Source organism: Phaethon lepturus, unplaced genomic scaffold, assembly GCF_000687285.1.
Source record: "Phaethon lepturus isolate BGI_N335 unplaced genomic scaffold, ASM68728v1 scaffold11118, whole genome shotgun sequence".
NCBI lineage: Eukaryota > Metazoa > Chordata > Aves > Phaethontiformes > Phaethontidae > Phaethon > Phaethon lepturus.
Window position 1 is genome coordinate 35,398 of NW_010559725.1, and position 18,593 is coordinate 53,990.

Sequence of the window (18,593 nt, forward strand, 5' to 3'; positions counted from 1 at the left end):
TAATTTGTATTTTGATAAAACAACTGACAGTTTAACACAAAAAGCAATGTTAATCTAGTGAAGAAAGATATATTTCAGGACCACTTAATAAAGCAGACAAATGAGAAGCTAAATTCTGAACACTACCTGACAACAAAAAAATTTGAGTTTATATATGAGCCTACAATTCATTATGACACAAAGCTATTACCTGAGGAGCCTAGAAAAGTTCCCCTTAAGATGATGGATGAAGATTGAGAGGAAGATGTTACTCAATTTAAGCTCCTTATTCCCTGTCCCATTATTTGCTGAGTTTTTAATACCATGCTCACAAGGAAAAATAACTATGAATCTAGTAAAATATCATGCCTTTGATATTTCTCATATTATTTACATAGCATTTACATAGTGTTTTACTAAAGTATCTCTGAAGACTATACAATGCAAGGGCAGCCTGAACCTAGAAATACTCAGATATGCTGCAAAAATGTTAATTGAAAGACTTTACAAGTATAGGAACAACTTTATCTTTTATCTTCCATGTGTATTATCACAGAAAACAGGGAGGCAGGTAAACAGGAAAGAAATTATTTTTCTATTTGGCAAGAGAAAGAATAGATTGTTCAGCATAGCCAATCTGGTTAGCTTCATTAACTGCTTTTAACAAGAGCAGCACAAAAGACCTCCTTCCAACAATTCTCCAGGAGTTACTAACCCTGGGATAAATTGTATAGGATAACTAAATGTCCTCAAACTAGTTTTGATGCTGGAGCAGCCAAGAAAGTTCCTTACTTTTAAGAATAATCTTAACATGATTTAATGTTCTATGTTTTGAAACCTTGTTCCACCTTTGAATTTGAACATCTATGCTTTACATAAAAATTATTTTCTTCTTCAGTCTTACCTGGCAATAGAGCTGACTACTGGCCACTCTTACCAACATGGCAGTCTTTAAAACTGCGATCCTGCTCCAAACTCCCAGGGCCTGGTGCTCCAGTAAACGTAGGAAAGACCACTATGATATAGCGGGACAATATAGCAACACCTGGCTCTTGAAGTTCTAATGAAGCTGGTAGCAAGTATACTCTTATCATATTACCTCATAATATGAGGCATTTTGACAAACTTGTAACACTTATTTCTAGGTGAATGTTCCAAATGCGGTATTCTAGGTATATGGTTTTCTCTGGTAAGAGGAGACATATATTCCGATACTTTATCCAGTTATCAATGAACAAATTTTCATCTGCTTTCAAATTGCTTAACTCTGAAAAATTCACACTGATTTTGCAGGGGAGGACAGGAGAAATCCCAGCAATTTCCTACTATTAAATATTCAAATAAACTATTTGCTTCAAAAAGCATTTTTAAAACTAAGAAAAACAGTTAAGTACTCAAAGGACTGTTTCTACACATGCAAAGGATAGACAAGTTAATCAACTATCTGTCCTTTGTATTGCTTTGAATTTTTAATCTGAATGAAATAATTTCAATTATTTACTACTTAGAAATGCTGTCAACCATTTAAAATTTTTGTTCGGTAAATGCATGAAAGTAGGTCACTGAAAACAAGCGTATACACAATAATACACAGACATATCAGAGGATTAATATATAAAAATCAAGAGATGAAAGAACTGACCTGCTGCTTCTGGTATTTGTTTAGTAGTGCTAAAAATAAGATGTAACATCTGGAGCAGTCTGCTAAAACTGCACAGAAGTCCTTACAGGAGGAAAGTTTGCTACAAAGGTACAAAAAGAAAACATAAATGAATGAAAGTACAGTTTTCCACATAAGACTTTTTTTTTTTTTAAATCACTCTGCTTTTTTCAACAAGGGAAACAAATGCCAATAGTTTGACTTCTAGTAGAGTCATACGCAGCTACCTCAGAGCACAACAGAAGTCTAGCTATCCTTGCCACAGTGAATTACTGGAAGAAGCGAACATAAGGAGCTTCCCAACCTGCTTGCCATATGGGCGTAGCACGCTAACACTAGCGGTTCTTAGCATCAAATGGGAGAACTGTAATTTCAAGATGACATGGGAAGTCAGGAGAGGGAAGAAAAGGTCCCTTCCTAATGCACGTCTAGTAGAGCCCAGCAGCAGCACTAACAGAATACATCTCTCACCAGCAAATACGGAGAATGTGCCTTCTTGCAGTCACTATTTTATTTCTGCATATTCCCTAACAGCTGTTCCGGTCCTACACTGCCCACCTTGACCGTTACAGAAACAGATAATTGGACATGCTTTGGTCATACCCGAAATACTGCAATAACGGAACAAATTAGGATAACCTCTTAACTTCCCATGTAGTGAAAACCAGGAAATAGCTGTGCTGATGTTCAATTCCAACCAGTTACGCAAGACTTACAGACTTAGAGAAACAAATAATCTGAATAGACTGAACATATTCTCCAGAAAGAAGCTGCTTAAAGTTACTGACTGAGAGAAAAGAATAATAATTCTGTATTACTAGAAGACAAAACAATATTCAAATCTGTGCTCTGTACTGCATAATATAATTTTTTTTCATGACTGCAATTTCCAGGAAGCTAAGTAAATTGATTTTATGGCTAATTTGTATCCTCGGAGCATGCAGTTCACTAAACTTAAGAAAAAAAATTGAAGCAGTAGGAAACTTTAAATAAGACAAATTACTTTTGCACCATATGCATTCTAGATCAAGTAAATGTCCTTATCAGAATTACAGTGTAAGTATCAATTACATTTAATTACAAACCCATTACCCCACTTTTCATGGCATTTTCCAAGTAAAAGAAATGCTCTCCCCTGAGAAGAAGTAAATATGCCCAAAGTGCTCTAATCATTGCTAGAACTCAACTCATTTTTAGGAACAAAATTAGAGAGACAGATGTGGACATGGTAGCATGGAACTGGGGAAGCATTTCACATGCTTTACAGCTAGCACAAACGGCAAAGGAACAAATTTGCCTGGTTGTAGTTGTGGAGAGGAAGGAATGACAGCCCCTTATGTAGCTGCTCTTCAAAGCAGAACCCAGTCTCATCTAGCAAGGAGAACATGATAGATATACTTTGGAGGGGCTGAACAGTAAGAGAATGGCAGAATGACTTCTCAATGAACATGGAGCCACAGGCAACACGACAACAACAAAGCAGCAATGGCAAATACTTCATCCAGAACAGCATTCACAAATTGCGCTTATAACCCAACTCTTCCTGAAATTACCAACAGTTACTTTCAGAACTGCTTCAAAATCCTTAAATTGTTTGCAAGTCCATTTAGCATTGGATATTGCAAGCTAGTGCTTCGAAATTGGAAGATCTCTTTTTACTGAGAAACTATTCAGACTACAAAAGGATCTTTTTCGGTGATTCACTCATACTGATCTCCCTTTAAAAAGCACATCTTGGGAAGCAGCCACTGAGCTGCTCATAAAACTGAGATTCTTTCAGCGCTTCCATCTGCACACCCAAGCCCTGATCCTACAGATTAATCGCCTCAAACACTCTGTGACAGCTCTAAACAACGAACAGTGATCACATTTTCTCTTTCTTGTATTTTATTTCACAATACACAGTCCCCGATATAACTTGTGTAATTTCTCTCATTTTTTTAAAACATGGCCTGAAATAGGATTAATAAATACTTAATAATTTATTAAGTTTTTTTAAGCTTTGAAATAGAAGAAATGGTACTTCAAAAATCTCAGTCAGAATCTGTGGGCTCAAAGAACGACACAATACAACAAAACATTTTTCACAGGGACAACGAATCCAAGTTTGCATGGCTACGATTAAACAACTCTATCAGTTTTAATAAAGACACAATTATCACACAGAATCATTAAAAACTACACAGAGCTTTTAAGCAAACAACTCAGTGTAAATCTTCCAATTTTAGTGCCTGATCCTGCCCTTTCTGAAGTCACTTGAAGCAGTAACGCTGACTTGACTGCATGCAGAAACAGCGCTGTGTTCTATACATACCTGAATATCCTGACAATATAGGTGCATACATCCTTATCACTCACACGCTGCTCTAGCGCCACACAGAGCTCAGAGACGGCACCACGGCAAGCGAGTTGGCGTCTTGCAGGAGCTAAGTCAGCCAAGTTCCGCAAAGTAGCTGTCAGCTGCAGATGGAATATTTAAAGATTGATTAATCACAGCCGTTTACAACAGAAGCCACACTGTTTTGAAAATTCACTAAAGCTGACATCTCATTTATAACACCTAAGGCAGTCTGAATGCCCTGTTAACTTTCTGCAGGTGTGTATCTACCAATAAATAATAACAGGAAATGTGTAAGTCACAAAATTGTGTATATTGAAATAATTGCTTGAAAATGAAAGATTGATACTGGTCTTTGCCTGCCTGCAACCTCCTCCTTTGAGGGAAACATGGTCTTTCGTATGTTTTAAAATCCTGTATGCATGCATACAACCATATACCAATTGGAAATTAGGTGAAATGCTGTGGACAACTAAAGCAATTTTTTGCATAATGTCTGATCTAACGATTTTACATTTAAGTCTGGAAAATTAATACTGATATATATTATATATTTTGACAATCACAATAAGATGCAAACTAAGATGACTTGTTTTTAAAAGACAATAAAAAACAAAATTTTAAAGTTGATCAAGATCAAGAGAAATCCACTATTCAAACAGTATAAAAATGAAAATCTTAAGTCCTCAAGTTCATTTTGAAAAACCAAAATATTTTCAGAAGATACTGTACTATTTCAAGGAGTTTTAAGCATAAAATATCTATCACTTGTAGATATGCAAAATTAATCAGCTATTGCATATCTTGAAATGCTCTTGTTTTCTTCCAAGATAAGGGTATTCAAATGTCAAGGTCAGACAGGCAATGACATGCAAGTTAACTGCTGACCTAAACCAGAATTTACTGGCTACTGGTTTACAGAATTTACCATTAATTTATAAAATTAATGTGAAGGCATTTAATCTACTGTGAATATGGGAGTTCTTAAAATCTTTCTTATTCTAAGAGTAAGGTATTTAACTTCAATTTAATTTTAAATGTAGTTTGATAAGGCAGAAAGACTATCTGTTCAAACTGTTTGTAATCACATAAAATTCTTGGAAGTATTTTATCACTTAATTGGACTGCTTGTCTAGAGACATGCAATTGCTAATTTTAAAGGAAAAATTTGACAAAGAGCAGGTTAAGTTGTGTTTGAGGAGCTTTTGCTCATAGGATTCTATGCAGTACTCTGTCCATTATCCAGCAGCTTTCAAATTTGCTGTCCTACTTCAATTTTCAAACTTGAAAGTGTGCATGACTTCAGATACCACATGAATAAATAATGAAAATGCAATTCAAGATGTTCTGTAATGGAACAATAGGAGAAGGAACAATGTGTCAAAATGGAGAAGCAAGGTATAGAGGGGGAAAAAATATGTGATTATGTGAATGGATTTAACTTCAGCACTAAATATGAAATGTATACTACATTCAGAATAAACAGAAACTGAAACTATGGAAACCATTTGCTTTTACCTCCTATTTTAAGAAGACACCTGGAGTTTTTTGTCATTTTAACTGAACAACTGCCAAAAATGCATTTCCAGATATGCATTCTTTTACAAGTCATGATGCTTCAAACATCAACACAATACTGGAGAAATATTTTTAAATAAAAATATTCTGAACAAATACTTTGCCATTCAAAAGTTTTGGATGAAAAATTCCTGCCAAATGGAAGTGACACAAAAGACTCCATTCAGTGCTCACATACAAGAACTTCACAATCAGCCTAGTATGGTATTTGTTGAGCTCCAGCTAAACTTCACAATAAAGAAAATTAAGGATAAAACACATATTAAAAGTGTTGTTCAAACCCAGGCCAAGGCTTTCACTGCAGCAAAAAGACTTACATATTAGATGACAAGAAAAAAAAATCTTTACCAATAGATAATGGTGCAGAGGTCTCCAAAAAGAGAGAATATTTTTCACTGTCTGAGACAGCTAGATCCTCCACCAGTAAATTGCTATCAAGAGGCATCCTCACACAAAGACAGGTTGGAAAGGAAAAGCAATGCAAAATAACATATATACTTGTGCTGGTTTTGGCTGGGATAGAGTTAACTTTCTTCATAGTAACTAGTGTGGGGCTGTGTTTTGGATTTGTGCTGAAAACAGTGTTGATAAATATAGAGATGTTTTGGTTACTGCTGAGCAGTGCTTACACAGAGTGAAGGCCGTTTCTGCTTCTCGCATCACTCCACCAGCAAGGAGGCTGGGGCTGCACAAACAGTTGGGAGGGGACACAGCTGGGACAGCTGAGCCCAACTGACCAAAGGGATACCCGTACCATATGACGTCATGCTCAGTATATAAAGCTGGGGAAAAAGGAATGAAGGTGGGGAATGTTCAGAGTTATGGCATCTGTCTTCCCAAGTAACCGTTACACGTGATGCAGCCCTGCCTCCCTAGAGACGGCTGAACACCTGCCTGCCCATGGGAAGCAGTGAATGGATTCCGTGTTTGGCTTTGCTTGCATGCGCACCTTTTGCTTTCCCTATTAAACTCTCTTTATATCACCCCACGAGTTTTCTCACTTTTACTCTTCCGACTCTCTTCCCCGTCCCACCGTGGGGGAGTGCTCACTCTCTGTCTTGCGATGCTCTCCCCCATCCCACGGGGGTGGAGTGAGTGAGCAGCTGCGTGAGGCTTAGTTGCCAGGTGAGATTAAACCATGACAACAATTAAATATGCAAAACAATGAAATTCAGAAGTTGGTGTAAGTATATATCCATAAAAGAACAGTTAGTACGCAAGTGAAATATGAAGAGCACATATTAAAAAATAATAGAAGCTAGCCAGACAGCAGATGAATTCAAGAGAGATTCTGATTGCTTCAAACAGACTCCATGATTCAGGGAGAAATGCGTAACAATTAGCTCTAGCAATCCCCACCAGCCCTAATCCTTGTGTTGCCATGTGAAAGATCAAATTCACCCAAACAGAAAATTTAACAGAAGACAAATGCTATTTTTAAAGGAGAAGACATGTAAGTGCTTTTCAATTAAGGAATATGCAGTACTTGTTAACTCTTGTCAGTGACACTTCGAAAGCCTTGGCTTTTGAATAAGCATTACCATACTTTGTATAAATATGATCAGACTGTTAGGTGAAGCAACATAAAATGAGTCAAAGATTACCTTGGCTTCACGTCTTCTATTAAGAAAAAATAATTATTATTTTTATAAACATTCTTATTCTTGTATCGTGAGACTTCTGCATAAAATTCATTGTGTAACAATAAAGGAATCAGAGAGGGGCTTCATTCCCACAAAAAGGACCTGACCAGATTACGTGTAACACTGCCATCTGGTGATTGTGCAATTAGACGGTTAAAGGGCGAAGAGTTGGTCCCAGTTACCAGGATTAAGAGATGGCAGAGCCTCCCCCAGAGGCCACTGTGTCTATTCAAGGTGGGTTTCTCCTCCAGTATAATTTGCTCTGTATTCCTGAAGACTTGTATTTGTTCATTATTTCCATATGCCACTGAATATTTGATCTTTTGCTGCAAGTTAAAGTATGGCACAGAAACTTCCTTTACTCTGAAGACATGAATCACTGAAGAAACTTTCTTTGATACGGTATCCCTGAAAACAGAACTATTCCTGCATCTGCCTATGATGACTTGAACAATTAACTCACATGGAAGAAATGGTGCACATTAATGTAGACTTGTTGAAGAAATTGATATGAGAAAGTCACACAGGAATTCCCTGGCAGTATGAATCACTGCTTTTCTCATAGGAGGAAGAAAAATGAAGTAACTGCACTACTATAGAAGAGAATACAAACAAGTAAAACAGGAACTTCAATAAGAGACAGCTGTCAGTATTGACTTTTCCACAAAACACTCAAGGCTGCCTTAGAAACAGTCAGTCCATTCAAACTGTACAAAATAGTTTTGCTACACTTCCAATCATACTGAAAACAGAAAAGATAATAATGACACCAAAAAAAGTGTGAAATGTAATGTTTTCTTTTCACACATTTGCAAATTAAACCGTTGATTTAAAAAACAAAATTTATCCACATACAAATAAAAAGAAAAACATTTCTGCAAAACTGTGGGTAAGTTCAGGAAGCTAGTCAAAGAGCTGAAAATAAACTGATTCATTAGTTTTACTACTTGGACAACACTTGTTATTTTTAAATGCCCCAACCGGAAAAAACCTCTTTTTCTATCTCCTTCTGTGTATTGTATGATTAACGCCAACAGCAGCCACCAAACATCAGTAAGTAACATGCTTTGCTTCTAACCATCCCCTTCCTGCTCTCAGGAAGATAAGTATTTTTAAAATATATAGACATGAAAAGAGATCCAGGATATGTATCTCTCATTTAGGCTTTAAAATGCTTACACAAAGGCAACCTGAATTTCTACTCACTGAAATAACTGCACAGCTTCCGTATGTGGAAGACATCACACTCTGCTGCTTCATCTAAGCTTACTTTTCTTATAGTTTAGGTATTTTAAGTCACTGTCTACCACCTTGCAAGGTACACAGAGAACAGAAACTATTCTGGACCCCCAATCCCTCCTCAATACTTTTCAAAAGTGGGTTTCTAACTACACCAATAGCCTAAGGCAGCACAGTAGTATCAGGACTTACAAAGTCTAACTAGGCAGCAGTCAAGAAAAATATGGTCATTAAAATTTTGATTAAGTGTGCAGACCTGAAGTTTGTACACCTTCTCTTGAAAGAGGAGGCTTGGAAATGCCATACACAATTTTTGTATAGAATATAAGGGACAATATCAACAAAATGGCACAGATTATTTTAGATTTGTTTAGAGAATTGGCAGTGCCACAAGAAAGTTATCATTCCAAATTCTGAAGATAGAAGTGTATAAATGAGAATGTTGTGAATCATATAGGAACTTAATGATGACAGGACCAGATAGTTAAGAGAATAGGCACACAACAAGCACAAAATTTCCAGTTTCATCATATACTCTCCCAGTCTTTAGCAAGTTGCCACTTTGGGACTTCCCGGGCCAAATGTTAAGTATTAAGCCACATCATTTCACACAGTGCTTTGTAGCACGTCCCAACCTGTTTATGTTTGTATTAAGATTGTATACAATATTCTGGAGAGACATACCTCATAGCTCCACTAGAATAAACAGACAAAATCAAGTAGTATAAAATTCCTTGTTTGTAAGTTAGCAGAGAATTAAAGAAATTTGGCAAAATTAGTAGAAAAACTTAATGTAAACACTACCTCAGAAAATTGTCCAATTAATTTTCCTGTGAAGTCCCCAAAGGCTTACAGCTACAGTGTTCACTAATCTTTACATCAATAATTTCCAAGACAAACACCAGGAATCTACCTGGCATATCCTTGACAAATACAAAACCACCACAACCTATGCAAAACTTAAAATTTAGCCAGCTAACCATTTTTTTCCTAAAACACTAAGTTTTAGGGCAAAGGATTAGTTTTCATAGCCATCACTCATCAAAGTACCTCATATGTGAAAAGATAGTTCTGAGCCTGCTGCCTTCAAAAACCTTCAAAAAGTATTGGCTTTTACAGCTACCTTTTCCTTAAATTATAGTTCTTCAAAAACACTGTCAAAGAACTGTAGCCATAATTTCCTATGCATTTTTTAAAATGCATTATTCTTGTAATAAAAAGCTTTCTGTAATCTCCTAGAGTATTGCAGAACTGGTTAGTATTTATTATTTCAGTTTAAAAAAATTAGACAGGGAATACATTTTTACCTGTTTACTATAATATCCAGAACATTGTCAGCACAATAAAGTAATAATAAGAAACTGGTTTTATTAGGTACCTAAAATACTTCTATTAACTTCAGAATTTCTAAAGCCTTTAAAATTGACTACACAAAAATATCTACAATAATTAAATTTAGGTCCTGAACAACTTCAAGCAAACTTCTTAAAAAAGTCTATCCAAATATAGCTACAACTCTCTCAGTGGCACATGGGATTAGCTTATCTCCTCTAATTAAATTTTCAATTTGCCCTTGAAGTGTGTACTTTTTAGAAATGAAAGTAAATGCTAACCTGGACTAATAGGTGGCCCAAGTTGGAGAAACATGTGTCATTTTCTTTTATATTATTAATCTGCTTCATTAATTGCAGCAACATTTCAATAGCTCCTTTGTTGACCATTTCCTTAAGTAGTACAGCATTTCCAGACATTAATTTTATAGCTCCCATGCAATACAGAAAAGCTTCATTGTTTTTTTGTAGGTCTTTAGTTCTCAGGACCTCCAACAAACAATCTAAAAGGAAAATCATTATTCAGAAAGACTAATATTAACATTTATATGTTAACAGTCCACTCGTTGAAGAGATTAACAATTGGGGAAAAAAAAAAACAGACTCAACTCTGTATAATACATTTCTAATAAGTGGGCTAGAAAAATTGGGTACTTGGATTGAAACCAAGAAACAATTGACTAAGAGAATGGGACTGACTTTTGTTCTCCCAGCCTTCAACAACCAGCACCAGTAGTAAATACATAGCAGTAATCATTGAAAGCCTCAGTTAAGATTTGCAAAAGCAATTTTGTGTGCCTGGAATTTTGTGTACTAAACTTGAGATGTCCTAAAGAGGTTTATTCCCACTACTTCCTTGAAAATCAAATGTCTTAAAGCATCTCAAATGGAGCACTAAAAAGCAAAAGTACTGAATTCAAATCTCACATTTGAAGTTCAAATCTCACATTTGAAGTCTGTTCGTAGCCTTTTTAGATTTACTTTTTGTGCAGGTAAAGTTACTGTAGAAGTTTTGTTTTATGATGAAATGTTAAAATTAACAGTTGTTAGCACAAGCCCAATGTATCTTTCACAGTCAAATTGAGACATTCTGAATTTGAGAGGTGTATCTTAAATAAATAAGTAATCCTAACCAATTTTATACTTTTGAATTTCTAGAAACTGACTGAAAGTGATATTCACTTCTGCTTCCTGTGTTCCTCACCCTCACCAACTGCCTAGTGGTCAGCTAAATCACTTGGGTTGTGTCAATGTGAGAAAGCAGTTTCAGGTGCCTGCTCTGCTCAGTGTCAGTCAGGGTCTTGAACAGGAGTTGTCTATTTTGGGATGAACGGTTAATTTATTTCTTCTACTGGAGCTCCACCACACATAAATAGTTCACAGCGCCAGAGGAAGAAAAAGAAATTGAATCTATAACCCAGTGACTGCAACAGGAATCTGGGTGGTTATGGTGATAACCCAGATTCATGTCTTCAGCCTGGATAAGGTGGGTCCCAAAACATAAAGAGTGAATAAACAAACAAAACCCTACCAAAAAAGTTTTTTCCTTCACTAGCTTTTAAAATACAGGGAAAGAAGAGCAAGTGAAAGAGAAACGAGTGAAGATGCAAATGAGAGCAGAAAAAACAATGCTTACACAGACATAGCCACTCAACTTGTCCAGATTTTTGTACGCTGCTCATCTCTGGATACTGGAAACTCCAGTTTTGTAAAGTCAGTTGAGCAATCTGAGCTGTTCTCTTTTCTAAGTCCTCTCCTGTTGATCTTACTACTAGAAAGCCTTATCTGAGCTTTATTTCTGAGAACACTCACATACTAAACTTTAAGACCATGAATACTCCCATCTATTTAAGCAGATATAAACATAAGCTTTAACTTATGTACATTCAATAAATGCTTGCCAGATCAAGGCCTACATTAATAAAACATAATAAAAATGTTTATGTTTTCATAAAATATAAGTTTTAATGAAGGGAAAGACCATCAGTCAATACTGAGTATCATTCATACACTGTCATTTTCTTCAGATTTCTCGTATTTGTGTGTGTAGATGACACAAATACACTTACAACCGCAAAAAAGATCTTAGAGCCATTGCTGACAATTCTCTAAAACCACTGGCTCAATGTGCAGCATTAGCTAAAAAAGCCAATGGTTGTTCTCAGTATCCTTCCTGATGATGGCTAACAACACAGATAGCATTATTTCACTTCTATAAAATTTGGTGTAGATACATCTTGACTTCTATAGACAGTTTTGTTCTGTAAATCTCAAGAAGGATCTACTGAGCTGGAGAAGGTATAGAGAAGGGTTACTAAAACAACTGAAAGAATGACACAATATCCTTTCAAAAAGAGAGCTAAAAAGCTGAGATGCCTCAGTCTGAAGAGGAGAAGGCAGAGATATGTGATATGACTGTGGTTTAAAGAATCACGAAGGTGGAGGGTAAGCTGACTAGAAGCTTACAAATCCTGCAAAACCACAAGCAAGGGCATGATGAAAAGTAGATAGGTTTAAAACAGCAGACAGAGAACTTCTGGAACTTGTTGCTCTGTGAAATTGTAGAGGCAGACAGAATCAGAAAGTTCAAAAAGGAATTAGGCAAATTTATGAATAAAATATCTATAAACAGAGACTAAAAAGTAAAAGGCAGAGATGCACCATGTAATGTCCTTAACAAAATGTAACAGTTCTGGATGCTGGGGCTCTACAGGGGAAATGGATCACAGAAAACACATAGGCTTCCATACTTTCCCTAAGCAGCATCCCTTATTGCCACTGTTAGACACAGAATGCTGGACTAGATGGACCGTCAGTTTGACCTAGCAGGCAATTTTTAGTGTGTGACTAAGTTCACTCTGAGAACGTTTCTTGAAAGATGGTCAATCTAGCTACTGAATTTCAACATCCAACTTACATACAAGAATGGAATACATACCCAATAATCCATCATTTTGAATGATGTCATCAGTTTTTTCATTCCTGCAAATTTTAAATGCAAGCTTGCAAACACTGAGAAGATTTTTTCCATCCACTTTCATCTACAAGGAAAGGAAAAGACATAAAAATCACAACTTAAATTTACATACAAAAATGCACCATAACATTTTACAAGTTCAGACACCACGGCAAACGTGTATTCTCACAGGATTACTAAACTCCAGCTGAGATCCTTAGGGTACACTGAGCCAGACTGAAAAGTTTGCAGAATTAAAGAACTCCGAAACCTAGATAGTTTAAGCTCTATTTAGCAAACTGTGCTTACTGACTTTAAAATAACAGATGATATATAAACTTTTTATGTCTTTTCTGCAGGTAGTATATCCATAACTTGCACATTTTTTTTTCTAATTCACTCTTACAAAGAAATTCTGTGCAGGATTCACTGGTTTGGCATCTATGGCCACACATATCATAATGAAAGTTATTCTCAAATATCAGAAAACAAGATCTTATGGTGTACTAATAGTCATTGAGAGATCATGAAAGGGAAGTAAAAGTGTTAAAAATACAATGGCAAATCTCTTCCTTTCCTCTGCATTTCAAGGGCAATTTCTTACCTTGTTCATGGTTTTTAAGATTCCATTGAAAAATCTCTGTAATAGAATTTTTTTAAGCACCACTTAACATCTATGTAGTATCTGAATGTATAATTAATCTTCTGATTAAAATAACACATGCTACCTCAAAGGAGAACACCCCCCCCCAAAACACACACACTCATTACTAAAATGTCTACAACACAGTGCTAGCTGGTATCCTTTCACCAGTGACTGTCCATACATACTCAGTAGAAGCTGAACCAAGAGGTTCAAAAGCACCAGCTTAATTGAGAGTTTTAACCCAAAATACAAGAGAAAGAGACAATTACACTTAGTCACTTTAAAAAAAAAAAAACTGTTTTGATATTTTCAGATAAAGGTGTTTAGTAAGGTCAAGATATTATTTAAAAACTAAGGTTAATTTCCATGTGTAGTTTTTTAAATTACTGTTTTGTTTAAATCCCTGCATGTGTATCTCAGCTTAAGACACTGTCTCTTTTGCATGTCTAAGCAATATTCCTACCACCATACACCAGCTATTCTCTTTTGTGTCCCTCCTTCCTCCCCCAGATGTAATTTCTCTGCAAAAAAATAGGCTCCAACAAGTCCTGGTCTAGATGAATTGGAGACTAGTATCTGTACGGCAAGAAATTGTGCTTAGGAAAGAGTTAGTTTAGACATAATTTAAAAGTATGAAACAAAAAATTAAATGCAAGTTGTAATTCATGATTTTGAGCTTCACATTCTACCAAACAGCATTTTAGAACACTTACAGCCAGAATAATCTTTGCCAGCTTCAGGCAAAGGGGATCTGAATCAATGTCTACAAGTTTATACAATGTCTTCAGAAGCACACTTCTTCTTTTAAATCTTTTTCCAAGCATATTTCCTTCACTCAAGGCTTGATAGAGCTTGGTGCAAGCCAGACAAAGATTTTCTATACTGTCTTCTACTTGAAGGGGGTGGGAAGAGAGAGAAAAATAAAAAATATTTATCAGTGCCACCTCTTCCAGAGCATCTCAATAGACAAAGACACAGGAGAACAAAATAAAGAATGAGTTTCACAACAACAAAAATAAGGTGCCCAATAAATCTTTTAAAATAATGCCATCTTCAGAAAGTTTCATGTTGCTCTTTCAAAAAGAAGAGACTCAAGCCAAGCAATCACGGAGCCATAATAATACCTAAAGCTAAAATGAAACTCACCCTTAGTACTTAATAATCAGATTGACCAAATGCCTACCAAGAAACTGTGAATCTGAATATATTTTTAAAAAGCTCTACCAAACATTACATGTGAAAAAGAAACAGTTAAGGAATATTTTTCTGCCCATATACATAACGTAATATATCAAACCTTGTCGGGATTAAGAACAAGTGAATGTAAAAACTCATTAGAACTCTCCAATGCATAGTGGAAGTGCAAGATATGTTTGAGTGGACTGTTGGCCTACTGACATCGAAGTCATCTACCTCCTAACCAGAGTCCCTCAGGCACTATTTTAAAAATAGAAATATAAAACCTGCAGTAAACTATTACAAAATCTGCGTCTCAATACAATGGAATCATGTACATGTTTACTTTAGAGGGAAAAGAAAAAGTCTTGCCTATTTTTAAAATTCAAGAGTGAGGGGTTTGGTTTTTTTCTTTTCTTACATTTGCTTTTGTCCATAAACTGACACTAATAAAGCACTGTATAAACCCACTTAAACTGCCTGTATAAACTCTGCATTTACACAGGATGTACTTCACAGCTGAAATAAAGTCATATTTAAGGAGGCAAAGCACTTGTGATGCAATACATATGGACAGGAAATTACAACAAAAAAACATTATATCTAAGGCCCCAAACTTGTAGGCAGATTCAAGGACCCACCTCTCATGCTGATCAGTGCCTGGAAGTTGTCAATTTGCAATCATCATCCTCAAGGAGCAGCAATGACTATTCCATTTCTATTCCCATCATGACAGAAAATGTAACAAAGTTTAGCATGATTCTAAACCCTCTGCTTCAGTAAGCAGTGAAACAGGAGTGGCAAGGAACCAAAATTGAAAGGTCTCTACTTCATTTCATCAAAAACAACAACATCAACAAAAAGTATTCATTTTTCACCCCATGGAGTATTTTTGAAGTTTATCCTCCTTCAGTACTGGAGGATAAAGTATTTGCTCCTCTAGAAAAACAGACTTTGGGATTCTACCTGTTTTTGTCATACAACAATCATCTCAAGCACATGAGATTCATAAGATTTTAGATAATAATTAAGTTCCACGTTAAACTTCAGATTTGTTTTTGAATAGAAAGTTTTCCCCAAATATTTTTGAGGGAGAAAGGGGAAGAAAAAGGCTTTTCTATTAATATATAAAAAACTATATGTGACATAAATGCATGTTCAGGGAATTAGCTGAAAGGTGTGAAGAAAGTGACTGCACACAAAATTAAAAAATATTGAATTACCAATAGACCCACTTAAAACACTAAAATCATGGAATTCTAATATTAATTTTGGTAGGAAAAACTGCAGTTGTGCAGTAAACAGCCTAAATAAAGCAATATAACACACAGCTGCAGGAAGCAATGATGCAATTCAGTGACAATCTGTGTGAATATTCAAGCAGCAGCAAAACTGTTAAGCGGCAAAACTTTAAGATTTTTGTACTACTACATTCAACCAACTGGTGAGAAAGTATCATTAGATAATTTAATCTATTGTTAGAAAAACTAAGCCATAACTAAGTTTTTAAAAAAGCTGAAAAAACCCTAACAAACTAACCAAATCAAGTAAAGACTGAGGAAAAGGGGCATGAAAATTGTTTTTCCTTACTTACATTCATGACAAGGGAAAGACATGATTAGATTTTACCTCTAAATAATATTTTGCTTGCCTATGAAGAACATCTCACTATGCAAAACTTTAACTCAGTGGCTCATATTTGACAATCTCAGCATTATGCAAGGAAAACATGAGCTGTTTTCAAATTTCCTGATCACTGTTTTTCTACACATCAGTGACAAATGTGGGAATGAGAATCCTGCCCTTTTAAAATAATGATGTATTTTGAGAATCACTCAGTACTGTATAGGTGTTTCATACTCATTATCATTTGCAAAAAATTATCATGTGAAAAAAAATTTTTAATCTGTACCATGCTATAATGAACACTGCAAAAGATCCCATAAAACAGAATCAATCCCTCAATTTGACATTCACTTTTAACCACTTGTAAAAACAAAGTTACTTTCTATATTCCCATCATTCAAATAATATGATGTCTATAGAAGTCACCTAAACAACCTTTTGAATGAAACATTAAAATGGATTTCAGAGTTCAATCATTCAGGCCGTACTTAATTTACTCAATTTTCCTTCAATATTCTGGGTCATTATATACTTTTCTGAGACATCTAACACTTCAAGCACAAATGAAAATTTTCATTAAGATTTCCTTTTTTTTCTAAAATTAATTGAGACCTTCAATACGGTCTGCGCTTAAAATAGTGAATCTGTGCAGTGCTTTATTCTTAAAACTATTACCTCATCACTGACTGCTAAGCTGGCAGAGCTATGTGGTCTAAAATAAGGTAATTTAATCAGACAAGATCTTATCTAAACCTTTACAGAATCACAGAAGGGACCTCTGGAGGTCATCTGTCCAACCCCCCTGCTCAAGCAGGGCCACCTAGAGACAGTCGCCCAGGACAGTTTCACACTGCAAAGTCACTGAACATATGAAAGCACGAAAGGCTACATAGTCCAACTACTGTTATTCTTTTGTAGTAAACACAAATGAGTCCCATGTTTCCTGCAGGAAATAGTACAGAAAATACACCCTTTTAAGAACAGCGTTACTCACCTATTTCCAGTTCATGCAGAATTGGTAGAATCTTTATATGCCAAAAGATTTCTTCTTCTTCCGATTCATTTATTCTTGTTTCATCCTTTAAGCCTTCAAAATACATTCAAAGCAAAAGCACATATTCAGTGAACGTTTTAACTTCTACACAAATAAATAGCTACAAATATTTCTTTTCTGACTGATGAATAAAGTATCTAAAAATGTCACATTTTGCTACATTCTGGGTTACTCAACCTATTCAAGCTTTTGATTTTACTTACATTTTCTCAAAAACAAAAGTTTCAAACAAAACTAGATGGATAAATGTTTTGATATGTAAAGCTGTACCATAGAGCCAGATTTGTTCTTGTTTGCTGTCACTAATGTTTCATTTGATCGCTGAATTGGAAGGTAATGACTACTTTTATATTAACATGTCCTACTATTTTTCAGCTCTGTGTCCACGTGACAGCTTATTCTGTGTTAAAAAATACCCATACTGCAGGCAATCCTCTAGGATTGTACAATTTTATCTAGTACACATGCACAATATTACAGCTTGGTTAACTGACTCTTTGGTCAGTTAGGGAAAAACAGTCTTGTTAGTTATTACATCCTGTTAGCAATTCTAACCACATCATGCAACTAGTTTTGAGAACTCCTCAAATAATTTTTTGTAAAATGCATGTTTCCCTCCTATTCTTTGTTATGGTAAACAATTTCTCACACAGCATCTTTGGAAATTAATAGCAAAGTATAGATATCTGAAAGACGTTTTGCCTCCAATAAACATGTCAGAAACTTTGAAGGCAACCAACTCCCAGTTTTCTTGGCCACTCTCAAACAATTTCTTCCACAGTCTCTGAGAAAGAGCTACTGTTCATTACCAAAAACCTTGTCCACTTCACAAAGAGAAGTTTTAAAAAATATTTCAGCTTTTTTATACTTTGCTTCGAAAAGACGGGGGGGGGTGGGGGGTGGGGTGATAAATTAAAAAAAAAAAAAAAAAATCTATCAGCAGACATCATTAAAAATTGGTAGACCAAAAAATCAGCAGCCTGTAATTCTTCTGGAAACAAGACTAGGAGTGTGGATCTGTTTTCAGATTGGACAAGGGAGTTGGTGAAACACGATTTATTAAAAAATGGATTCCAGGATTGACTTTCAAATGGATGCAATATCACCGGGAATTATTTGAACTTGCTGAACATGCTTTTCACATTTGCCTGGCACTACGTGAAGTGACAGAATTCTGGTCTTCACCATGGGCCCACTACAGCTGGAGAGCCAGAGTTTCTGCACCACTTGAGTTTTAAAGGATCTAACAATTGTTTACAAGGTACATGTAGGCGTATTTTTGGAGTTCAAGACTAGGTTAAGCTCCTTATCTTGCAGGCAACTGAAGTTGTTGTTATAAAGATGTGGTTAAGACCTATGAAAAACCA

General features: G+C 35.6%; 1 protein-coding gene across 1 annotated transcript in view; it reads right to left on the bottom strand.

Annotated features, from left to right (window-relative positions):
* Positions 1 to 18,593, bottom strand: part of ARMC2 (armadillo repeat containing 2) — a gene marked incomplete at its 5' end in the record, with an annotated part of 57,570 nt that overhangs the window by 24,154 nt on the left and 14,823 nt on the right. Inside the window, 6 exons of the mRNA XM_010293453.1 lie at positions 1,622 to 1,721; positions 3,954 to 4,099; positions 10,051 to 10,271; positions 12,707 to 12,809; positions 14,084 to 14,262; positions 17,167 to 17,259. Coding sequence (XP_010291755.1) covers positions 1,622 to 1,721; positions 3,954 to 4,099; positions 10,051 to 10,271; positions 12,707 to 12,809; positions 14,084 to 14,262; positions 17,167 to 17,259 — 842 coding nt within the window. The remainder of the gene's footprint in view (positions 1 to 1,621; positions 1,722 to 3,953; positions 4,100 to 10,050; positions 10,272 to 12,706; positions 12,810 to 14,083; positions 14,263 to 17,166; positions 17,260 to 18,593) is intronic.